Source organism: Marmota flaviventris, chromosome 1 (assembly GCF_047511675.1).
Source record: "Marmota flaviventris isolate mMarFla1 chromosome 1, mMarFla1.hap1, whole genome shotgun sequence".
NCBI lineage: Eukaryota > Metazoa > Chordata > Mammalia > Rodentia > Sciuridae > Marmota > Marmota flaviventris.
The window spans coordinates 203,601,192-203,613,594 of NC_092498.1; the positions used below are offsets into that span (position 1 = coordinate 203,601,192).

The following is a 12,403-nucleotide window of genomic DNA, read 5'->3' on the forward strand; positions in this document are numbered from 1 at the left end:
TTAAACTGTGTGTGTGCATGTGTACTGGTTGGCCTCTGTCTTTGGAAAACAGTGGGTGGAGATATTTGTAAAATGAACAAAAGGAGACCACTGTGAAAGGTGAACCCTAAACAGAAACCTGCTCCACATGCCTCTTAAGCCTACCAGGTTCCACCAGAATCCCTCTGGAGGGGCAGCCAGCCAGGGATAATTATGAAAGGAGACTTATGAGGTGGCCACATGAGCAGGTATTTTGGAAATGGCCCAGATGCTATGCCCCACTGCACGATGTCAGATGAGGGCTGGAGTGCTCCTTCTTGGCAGAAAGGAGCAGACAGAAGCATCAGGAAGCAGACATGGAGATTCCAGCCTCATCCCATGCTGGGCTGACTGTCGCCAAAGGGGCCTTGAAATAAGGAAGGTTTGGAAAGGGGATGGGTTGCCTCAAGGAAGTGGTCCCTCAAGGAAGAACTGAAAGGATTCTTCCTTGGCTGTCGGGTCTGGTAGTTAAGAACTCTTCCACTCACTACTTGTGTGACCTCAGATAGATCTCCCCTCTTCCTTGTAAAGTGAAGGGAGCCCTGCCTTGTGGGATCCCTGGGAGGCTTAGTGGCAAAGTATACAATGTCAGCCCTCAGAAGTCCCTATTGTGAGAGATGGTATTGCTTCTGTGAAGGGCCAAATCAGACCCTCCTATTCTAAGCACAGCAGCCAAGTGTAGTCATGACTCCATTGCTGTGGTTACACACACACACACACACACACACACACACAATATATCGGTGTACAAAGTAACACAATCCATGCCAGAAACATTTTTTTTTATAGTTTGTTGCTGTTTAATCCCCAAAATACAATTAGGACAGAATTAGCTTTAAAAAATCTATTAAAAAATTTAATAGAAAACTTTGCTATGGATTTAATCTTACCCATTTTGCATTAAATTTGCCTTTAGAAATCAAAACATATGGCTCTCATTCTTAAATTAAATGACCAAAAATGTTAGAAATTCCAAAGAAGTTCTGAGAAAAATTATGGTTTAAAATAATAAAATTTAAATATTTAAAAAAATGGCCTAAAATTTTTCTCCCATAGTTTCTTCTTTTGTTATTCTTCTATTGGGACAAGCAAATCTGCAATACCAAAATATTTGTTAAACATAAGGGTCACAGTTATTAAAAAATTATTTCTTCTAAATTTCAAATTTATCCACTGTTAGTCATCTAATTAGAGAAAACAATGAACACTAATTTTAAATTTAATTCTTCACAATATGCTTGGTAGAAACATTTTATAGTTTTAAAACATTTGTAGAAGAGAATGATTAGTTTCCACACCCTCATATATCTTTGTCCCAAACACCTGAGGCCCTCCCTATAGGTCTGTGGGCTCTCCTGGATAGAGACCCTGACTGGTGGGGCATTAGGCCCTGTAAGTACCAGGAGAGGTGCTTCCTGTGCTGTGGAAAGGGGGCTTCCACTGTCATGGAGAGCATGTGCAGGAGTATGTATGTGGGGTGCTGGGGAATGGAGCCCAGGTTTCACAAATGCCAGGCTCTACCATGGAGCCCAACCCCAGCCCAGAGGACGTCTTTCTTAATGAGGCATCCAAGGGACCCGTTTTTTATGACTCCCCTTGGGGTTTCACCATGCTTTGTTATGAGATGAGACCAAGAGATTCCTGTAGCCTTCCTCTGAGGATGCCACCTGCACGTCAGCTGGAGCTCCTTGCCCCAGCCTCCCAAGTCCCAGGGCACTGGATTCATGGCAGGTGTACTCCCCCTGGAAGTTAGGACTGTATCTAATGAACACCACTTGGAGGCCCTGCAGGTGTGCATTGCCCCATAGCATCCTGTTTCACCTAAATGAAAAGGGTTGCCTTAAGTATCCATACTTTTTTTCCCCCTGTACTGAGGATTGAACCCAGGGGTGCTCTACTACTGAGTTACACCTGCTAGTCATTTTATTTTGAGACAGGATCTTCCTAAGTTGCCCAGGATGGCCTTGAACTTGTGATCCTCCTGCCTCAGCCTCCTTAGTCACTGGAAATACAGGCATATGCCACAGCATCCGACCAAATATTCACACTTGTAGAGTAACGTATCTAGTGATGGCCTTCCAGACCTGTCTTATTTATGATGAGAGGCTCTTCAAAGGAGAGGAGGAAGCCCAGCCTGGAGGGGTCCAACTGTGTGAACTCACCTGAGTCACTGTGTTGAACCTTATTTCTGCCTCTGGTTCCCAAGAGCCTCTCCTCTCCCCTGGTCACATGGGTCATGCCACTGGGTTAGTCTTCATAAATCATACCTGTGGCCACAGCTCTTCCCTACTCAAACCCTGTGGTGGCTCCAGCCACTTACAGGAGAATAGCCAAGTGTTCAGCCTGGTGACCAGGTACCATTCAATCTTGCAAATTTTCTTTCTCTCCTTCCTGAGCTCTCCTCTGCAGGAGCCAGATGTTCCTGGCATGGGTCACAACTTCAGTCCCACTGTTACCTCTGCCAGGAATGCCTCTGCTCATCCTATCACCAATCCTTAAACTCCAGCCAGCTCAGTGCCAATAGCTTCGGGAAAAGTCCCCCTTCTTTCCTCCCTGGACTCCTCTACAGGGATCCTCCATCTTGGCCTTTCGCATTACTTAAGGCCATGGTTTCTTTCTTCCTGGGCTGGGAACTCTGAAGCTCAAAGCCAGAGTGATATGACTCATCTCTACCAAGCTGATCCCTGTTTACCACTGGTACATGGCAGGTTTTAATACCTATCTACTCATACCAGCCTTAGTAGTATAGCCTTGAACACTGTAGTGTTTTCAAGATGTTCAAATATGTGTGATCATAAAGAACAATCAACTGTCCTTCTCAATCCAAACTCAGAGGAGCAGCCCCCCCAGGAGGCATGTGCCTTCCCTCCTTTGATAATCTCTCTTGCCCAGCCAGCCTCCCGCCTTGTCTTCTTCCTTAACACAGTTCAGTGCTTGGTGTTTGGATCCATGACTGAGCCCCTCAGGGAAATTTTGGCTCAGACTCCTCCCTGGGATCCTTGATAATGACTATGGCTAGTGTGGCAGCTAAGCCAATCAGGAGCCAGTCTTACCCAGTTCTGGCACTCATGAAGAGGGACTCCAGTCTAGTTGCATGGACTTTTTTTTTAGATGTCAATGGACCTTTATTTTATTTATTTATATATGGTGCTGAGGATCAAACCCAGGGCCTCAAACATGCTAGGCAAGTGCTCTACCACTGAGCCAAAACCCCAGCCTGCAGTGGCTGTCTTTACGTACCGTTTCTTCCAACTGGGCGGCTTCTCCATAGATGTTTGTCACAAGGACCATATTGCAATTTCCCCCTGTAGAAAGACACAGAAGGGCATGAATCATGTGGATCTTCTCCTAGGAGACTCCCTTGGGGCTGGTGGGGTTCTGTTATGGACTGCATGTTTGTATCTCCACAAAATTCATATGTTGAAGCCCTAACCCTCAAAGTCCAATCTCCAAGTACCTATGTGACAGTATTTGGAGGTAGGGACTTTGGGAGATAATTAGATTTAGAAGAGGTGGGGCTACTATAACGGAATTATTGTTCTCATAAGAAAAGAGATTAGAACACTCTTTCTGTGTGAGGATGTAGCCAGAAGGTGGCCATTTGTAAGCCAGGAAGAGGACCCTCATCAGGAATCAAATAAGCCAGCACCTTGAACTTCCAGCCTCTAAAACTATGAGAAATATGTTTATTGTTTAAATTACTCAGTCTATGATATTTTGTTTTATCAGCCCAAACTAAGAGTCAGATAAGACAACCTAAGCCTGTATAATGCTGAGGGAGAGAAAGAGGCCATCAGATGTATCTAAAAGAGGAGCCAAGAGACAACAGTAGATAGCAGTGGGCGGGGGAAGGGGACAGGGTCAGGATAGAGGGTGTGAGCCAGGGTTCCACTCAGGGCATCACTCACCTAACAATCAGAAAACAGTGACTGTGTCCTTAGGCCCAACATAAAGGCCTGAGGACCATGGAAATGACAAGACATAGGCACCACTGCTCTGCCCAGGAGCTACAAGGGGAAGGAAGGACATGATGGGTGAGGTCCTCACCCTGGCCTTTGAGACCATGAAGGATTCTGGTTTAGGAACAAGGGGAAAAGACAAGGTATTCCCAGCAGAGGCAAAATCTTAAGTAAAGGTTCTGAGAAGTGAATTGCAATGGCATGTGCTGGATACAAGAGGGTTTGATTCTGCTTTTTCAGGTGTGTCTGAAATCACGGTGAGAGGGCTGTGGGTAAGTTCATGCTCCTATGAGGGAGCAGTTCTAAAATCCACAGTGGCAGATGTGCCAGGCCTGCCCTCCCTGGGACACAAATCCTCCTTTCTGGGCACCAATCACATCCTCACCTAAGGAGTCCTTCAGGGCATGAGTGAGTTTGCACTGTCGGAAAGGGATGTGGTCCCGCTTATGGTCCCCAAGGGCAATGATGGCTTGCTCCAGGAAAGACAGCGACTTGTTGATGTAGGTGGCTTCCTTCAGAACTCGACCCTCGGACTACAAAGCAAAGGCAGTTCTACTTGAGAGGGAATGGCTAAGAATGGCTGCCCTCCTGGTTTGGGGTGATACTGCATGTTTACAGACAGGCTAAAACCTCCTTCCCAGAACCAGGGTCTTCCCTCAATGTTGTAGGGTTGTATTCCATCTGGGGCTAATAAATGTAATACTGAAACTCAGGAACTTAAGACAACATTCATGTGAATATTCGCAAAAAATATGAATACTTACATGAATATTCATATAAATATTCAAAGATTTGCACTAACATAAATGCACATGGGAATACTAATACAGAGAGCTAAGCAAGTAACCTTATGAGCATTCACACAAACACCAATACAAAGCAACATGTGAATATGCATGTGGAATACTCTTGTGAATACTTGTGTTAATACACTCATATGAATATTTACTCGAAATGCAGACACTCATGTAAATATTTATATTCATACATAGAGAAACACTATACTAAAATGGAGTGTTTACTGAGCCAGGCACCTTGCTAATAATTTAGGGGCTATCATTTCATTTAAGGTTCAGAAAAATCCCATGGAGCTGAATTACCCCTCTGTAGCAGCCATTCCACCTGTACTAATTCTGTCCCACCAGCAAGCAGATGGATGTGCTGCACTTCACCTGGCTCAGGACTATGCCCTTATATCCCAGTGAGGGATAGTCCATATGCACAGGCACTGGGCCAGACACAGGTCCCATGTCTGGCTGAAAAGGAACCTCTTGCTCCTCTCACTTACCCCAGACTTCCCCAGCCTCTCTGAGCCTGCCAGATCCACCAAGTTAATTTTGGAAGTAACATACTTTTCATCTGATAAGGTCCGGGAATGCGCCTACAAAAAACATCCAAACAGAAGTTAGATGGTCCCAGGGAGGAGCATCTGACCAGACAGTCCCCAGGGGAATTGACTGCCCTTCCCAAGCTATTCAGAGCTGCACTCACCTCCATGTAGATGGTGAAAATGCAGTGTGACCTGGACGAGTTTTTGTTCATCGTGTGGGAAGCTATAATCCTGTTGGTCTCTCCCTGAAGAGGAAGGGAAATGTACACATACTGAAAAGTGAAAATAACAAGGCATTCCAATAACTCTTTCAATTATACCAATAGCTACACAAGTGATCTCATATCACTGTAATCAGTTGGGACTTCCAGAAAAACCTCTTTTATAAACTAGTAAAAAGGAGAGAAATTGGAGTCTAGACCTATACTTTTACCTGTGCTAGAGATGTGCAAATTGGTATTGCTCTCTGAAAAGCAAGGTGACAATAAGAATCAAGAGCCTTAAAATGGGGGCTGGAGGCTGGGCGCAGTGGTGCACACCTATAATCCCAGCAGCTCTGGAGATGGAGGCAGGAGGATCGGGAGTTCAAAGCCAGCCTCAGCAATTTTAGCAAGATGCTAAGCAACTCAGTGAGACCCTGTATCCAATAAAATACAAAATAGGGCTGGAGATGTGGCTCAGTGGTCAAGTTCCCCTGAGTTAAATCCCTGGTACCCCCCCAACAAAAAAATGGGGGCTGGAATTGTAGCTCAGTGGTACAGCATTTGCCTAGCATGTGTGAGGTACTGGGTTTGAGCCTCAGCACCACATAAAATAAATAAATAAAATAAAGGTACTGTGTCCATTTACAACTAAAAAAAAAAAGAGCCTTAAAATGTTCATGAATATTGAATTGGAATCAACCTGCACATCCAACAATCAGAGATCAATCAGTACAATAGAATATTAGGCATTCAGGAAAATACTAACACGTTTTTTAATACCTGAGAAATGCAGAATCTAAAATCACACTATGGTATGATCTAAAGGATACAAAAACATTTACAGACAAAATAAGAAGAATTTGCTACCAAGATGTTAAAAATAGGGCTGGGGTTATAGCTCAGTGGTAGAGTGCTTGCCTAGCACGTATGAGGCACTGGGTTGGATTCCCAGCACCATATAAAAATAAATAAATAAAATAAAGATATTGTGTCCATCTACAACTTTTTTTTTTTTTTTTAAGTACCAGGGATTAAACTCAGGGGCATTCAACCACTGAGCCACATCCCAGCCCTTTTTTTGTATTTTATTTAGAGACATGGTCTCATTGAATTGCTTAGGGCCTCCTAAATTGCTGATGCTGGCTTTGAATTTGTGATCCTCCAGCCTCAGCCTCCTGAGCAGCTGGGATTATAGGTATATGCCACCATGCCTAGCTCTAAAAAAAATTTCAAAAAAGATGTTAAAAATAATTGTTTTGGGGTTTATAGTCGAGTTGGGGTTTATAGGATTTTTTTCTCTACCATTTGTATTTCATATTTTTTACAGTAAACATGTATTACATGATCTATTTTTATTCATGGTTTTACTCTCTATGGTTTCAGTTACCTATAGTCAACTGAGGTCTGAAAATATTAAATAGAAAATTCCAGAAATAAACTATTCACAAGTTTTAAATAACTTTTATTATAGTGTATTTTTTATTATAGTGTATCACTATAATTGTTCTGTTTTATTATTAGTGATTGTTAACTAATCACTTGTTGTACCTAATCTATAAATTAAATAAATTTATAAATTATCATAGGTCTATTTGGATAAGAAAAACACATAGTGTATATAGGGTTCAGTACTATCTGAGTTTTCAGATATCCACTGGGGGGGGTCTTGGAATGTATCTCTAATGCATAAAGGGGTACTACTTTACTTCTTAAATATAGGAAAAATAAGTAATTTATGTGTGTGTGTGTGTGCGCACGCGCGCGTGCGGTGAACATGTATGTGTGTGTTTGTTACCAGGGATTGAATCCAGGGGCACTTAACCACTGAGCCACATCCCCAGCACTTTTTTATATTTTATTAAAGACAGGGTCTCACTGAGTTGCTTTGGTCCTCATTAAGTTTCTGAGGCTGGCTTTGCACTTGTGATCCTCCTGCCTCAGCCACCCTCAAGTTACTGGGATTATAGGCATAAGCCACTGAGCCTGGCAATAATTTATATTTTTAAAGGGACAGTCAGCCCTTATCTTTAATTCATAGGATTGGACACTAAAACCAGAATACATTTACAAGGGGATATAGCAGAAATGGCTGTATTTAGAGAAAAAAACTCCTTACAGAATGAATTCCTGTCTCCTAAAAGACACCTGAGAAGTGCTATAAACAAGCCCCAAGCAGTGCTGCCATGGGCATCTGGGGAGAGGGGCTTTCCCCTGTTGAGGAGTGAGTCTGGTGGACCCCTATGGCAATGCATCTTCTGTTTACCTTTTGTACAAATCCAGTGACATTGGCTTATTTCACCTTTATTTGTCAGGCCCCTTCTTCTCAAGTACCCTTTTCCCCTTAACTTCCTGGCTCTTATTTAGCAAAGGGCCAGAGAAAGTACCATTTCCTCCATGCAGAGTCTTCTGCTGACTGACCCTGCCCTGCATCCACTGGGGTGACTGTCATTCCTGGAATAGGGCTCACACTGTGCTATAGTTGTCGTAGGTTTTTCCCACTCTCTTGCCCATCTCAGAGTGAGCTTCTTTAGGCCTTGCATTTGTCCTGTCACCACCAGAGCTCAGCAAGGACATGGTCCTGGAAGGCATCAAGGTTTGAGGAAATTATTGCTATTAACAAAGTGCCTATATTTATGTCTACATCCAGTGAGTGCTAGAGCAATGTTAATCATACACGGAGCAGCATCCACTGAGACCTATTGTGTAAAAGGCACTGCAGTGAGTGTTCAGGGTGCCCGGTCCTGATTCTCAGAACCTTTTGAGATAAGTACTATCAGTATCTACACTACAACAGATGAGCAAAGTAAGATTACGAGACTATGAGAGATTAATGATTTGCTCACAACTAGCCTTTATAGCTTTAAAGAAACATAAACTTAAGCCCAGGTTCCCTAATTCCAAATTCTATATACTTGTTGTACTGTATTTTAGCCCTAAACAAGACAGAGGCTTCTATTTTTGGCAATATAATAGACTAAATATCTAGAAATCCTCCTGCCAAATACATGAAGGTGATGGGCAGTTTAAGACTCCTTTTGAATAACTGCCTGAGAAAGCAAGAAACTTCCTTTTGAATAACTGCCAGGGACCAGACTCAAAACAGGAATCTAAGGATTATAAGCAAGAACCAAGATTCTTACTGGGCACCTGCAGACTGTTGCTGATAGACAGTCCTCTCTGTACATCTCCCTGTTGTGCTGAGGTAGGAAACTGAGATGTTTCCTTTTCTTCTACAGCCCTTTGCTCTTCGCATTCTAGGGGAGGAAGACCTGGAACCTACCCACCCAAGCCATCTGTTCCCACTCAAAGGGTGATAAAATCTTTCTTTCTCAGAACCAAGTTTTTACATTCCAGGATCAAGATCTTATCTTTTTCCAAGAGAGAATTTGCTCATATTCCAGAGTAAAAGCAGACTGGGGGTAAAGCACATGCTTAGCAAGAAGGAGGCACCTGGGGTTCAATCTCTAGCACAAGGGAGGCACTGCACCCCGCCCCAACACACACAAACAAAACAACCTTCCCTTTGCCTCAACTTCCTGATTTATTTTGTTTTGTGTTTGCTTTTGCAGTGCATGGGAAACAAACCCAGGAACTTCATAAGTGTTCTACCATTGAGCTACCAGCCCTATCCCAACTTCCATCTCTCCAAGTATGTCCATGTGTTGAGAGCCACAGCCGAAGGGGCCCCAGCAAACTTCCAGCTGCCAGCAATCCAGCTGCCGGCTGATGATTGGCTCACAGCGGCCCCAGCAACATCTAGCTGATTGGCTCCTCGGCCCCAGCAACATCTAGCTGATTGGCTCCTCTGCGGTGATGCTCATTGGACTGTTTCCCTGCCCTTTCAGACCACGGAGCTGCTCATTGGGGGACTTTTTTGGCTCCGCCCACGTGACCCAGCCAATCGGCCTCAAGAGCAGGATTGTGGGAGGTGGGGAGAAGCTTGTGGGGGGAGAGACAGGCTTGTGGAAAGCCGGTGGTGGCAGTTGAGGCTCTGAGGATTTTTCCTGAGAGGCTGTTTTGTTTGGCGTGTTTGGTTCTAAAAATAAAGTTAGTTTCTTTTGACAAGTGGCTTCTGATTGTGCCCAGCCAGACTGCGGCATCCATGGTTTACTATGGTATGTGTATTCCCTTATAGCACTCTATCATTCTCCCCTCCAAAAGTCATTCTTCTTTGGAGAATCTCTGATTATTTGACTCCTTTTTTAGATTAACAAAGGGAATCAAAACATGAGAAATGAATAAAATTCTCTCAAAAATAACTAGTAGAGTTAAAAAAGAACAAAATAAAACTTTTAATTTTAAACAATATTTAAGTTTATTAAGCAATTTTCTTTTTTGGGGCTAAGGATTGAACCCATGATCTTACAAATATCAGACAAGCACTCTACTACTGAGCTATACCCCCAGGCCCTGTTAAACATATTTTTTAAAGTATTATAAAATGTTTAACTTTCATTACATTCAAGGTTTATACTGCTCCCAAAATTTGCATATAACTAAACTTTCAAATCTGCTAACACCCAATGAAGTGATTTCAGTCTGAATTTTAAGGCATCAATTTCTTCTTGCAAATTTTTCCTGACATGTCCTAAGACAGAATAGAATTTTTGGAAATGAGAAAATATAGAAACTGATCCTAAAGAGAAGATTAGATATTAATCTACTGAAGAGAGAATTAGGAAACTAGAAAATAAATCTGAAGGGATTACCAAGAAAGAATCACAGAGAGACAAAAGAATAGATAACAAGAAAAAGACATGTGGCTGGCTGCAATGAAACATGTCTGAGATAAAACAAAAAGGGCTGGGGATATAGCTCAGTGGGAGAGTGCTTGCCTAACATGTGAGGCCCTGGGTTCAATTCCCAGTATCACAAAAAAAAAAAAAAGAGAGAGAAAGAGATATGAAGGATAAAGTAAGAAGACAAGTGTACCTAATCAGAATTCCAGGAGATAACTAAGATAAAAATGGACACTAACACTCAAAAGAATTATTGCTGAGATCTTTTCTGTGATAGGAAAGACATGAATCCACAGCTTCATGAAGCATGACAAATTGCAAGGAGGACACTTTAAAAACCTGCACGGGTGCCAGGTGCAGTGGTGCATGCCTGTAATCCCAGCAGCTTGGGAGTCTGAAACAGAAAGATCATGAGTTCAAAGCCAGCCTCTGCAACGGCAAGGGCAAGGTGCTAAGCAACTCAGTGAGACCCTGTCTCTAAATAAAATACAAAATAGGGCTGGGGATGTGGCTTAGTTGTCAAGTGCCTCTGAGTTCAATCCCCAGTACCCCTCAACAAAACAAAACCTGCACAATACCTTCATCAGAGGGAAACTACCTCATGCCAAAGATCTAAATGCTGCCAGGAAGAAAAGAGAAATTGCTCACAAAGGAACAGCAGGTAGACTAAAAGCTGGCTTCTAAAGAGCACCTGTGGAAGCTGAAAAAAGGGAAATACCACCTTCAAAATGATGAGAAAAAAAATAACAGTCTCAAAATCTATGCCTAGTAACACAGTCTTTCAATGAGGATGAGTTCTATCTCCAATAATAGCAGACTACATTATATAGACAAATCCTCCTATAAAAAAGGTGCTTGATAAAAATAACCCTAACATCATCTTTAAAATGTGAAAGCTGACAAGTTGGTAGACAACTGACAGGGTTAATTCTGGGAGAATCCTGTTCCCAGAGAAGTAATGATAGGATCAGAGCACTAAGGTTGTTTTTTGTCCTAAGGATATTTGTCCATACTAGAAAACCTCAACAACAGCTTCACTGGGTAAGGGGAAAAAACAATCAAAGCCTGCACTTGGCCCAAGAAGAAGAATCATAGAGAAGACCTCCAACCAATCCAAACACATATACATTAAGCTGACACTCCAAAGACTCTACCCTCCAGGCAAGAGAGAAATCAAACAATCTACCCCAACAGTCAACTCTACAATAATATAGAGAAGCATTTTATAAATGGACAAAGAAGAAAGGGGAAAGAAAAGCAATAAATAAATAAACCTCCCCTGAGAAGTTGTGACCCAGTCTGGTGGGCCAGAGAACCTAAAGCTAAGGTGGTCCCTGGATGATATTGTCCCCACAGGCTCTGATAGAAGCAAATTCAAAATCTCTCTTTGGAATACACATTCTTCTTAGGCCAGTGGGAAATTTCCACAAATAATTTTCCAATAGCAATAACTAGCACACAGTCAAAGGCATTCAAGAAAATAAGAAATTGTAAAAGTGGGGTAGAGGTTGTGGCTCAGTGATAGAGCGTTTATCTAGCACATGAGAGGCCCTGGGTTCGATCCTCAGCACCACATAAAAGTAAATAAATAAAATAAAGGTATTGTGTCCAACTACAACTAAAAATAAATATTAAAAAAAAATTGTAGGGCTGAGGCTGTAGCTCAGTGGCAGAGCACTTACCTAGCATGTGTGAGGCACTGGGTTCAAACCTTAGCACCACATACAAAAATAAATAAAGGCATGCTGCTCATCTATAACTATAAAAAAAAAAAATGTAGGGGCTGGTATTATGGCTCAGTGGCAGAGCGTTCACCTAGTGCGTGCGAGGCCCTGGGTTCGATCCTCAGCACCACATAAAAATAAATAAAATAAAGGTATTATGTCCAACTACAACTAAAAAATAAATATTAAAAAAACTGTAAAAGTGAATAAGTGGAAAATCCTACAGACTTCAGTCACTGAAAATATCAAAATTTAAATAATTATATTTACCATGTTTAAATAAATAAACAAAAAAAGAAATAACCAGTTTATGTGAGAAAATTATAAGACATAGCACTTTTGAACTAAATAAAACTCCTAGAAACAAACCCTACCCATAATATCCAAAATTAAAAACTTAGTGGATATGATTGATTAGACAAGAAGAAGA

At 42.1% G+C, this 12,403-nt stretch overlaps 1 protein-coding gene across 1 annotated transcript in view; it reads right to left on the minus strand.

Moving 5' to 3' along the window:
* Nucleotides 1-12,403, minus strand: part of Kif9 (kinesin family member 9) — a 63,976-nt gene that overhangs the window by 32,853 nt on the left and 18,720 nt on the right. The window contains exons 7-10 of the mRNA XM_027932374.2: nt 5,469-5,552; nt 5,266-5,358; nt 4,363-4,510; nt 3,259-3,323 (exon numbers count right to left, since the gene is read on the minus strand). Coding sequence (XP_027788175.1) covers nt 3,259-3,323; nt 4,363-4,510; nt 5,266-5,358; nt 5,469-5,552 — 390 coding nt within the window. The remainder of the gene's footprint in view (nt 1-3,258; nt 3,324-4,362; nt 4,511-5,265; nt 5,359-5,468; nt 5,553-12,403) is intronic.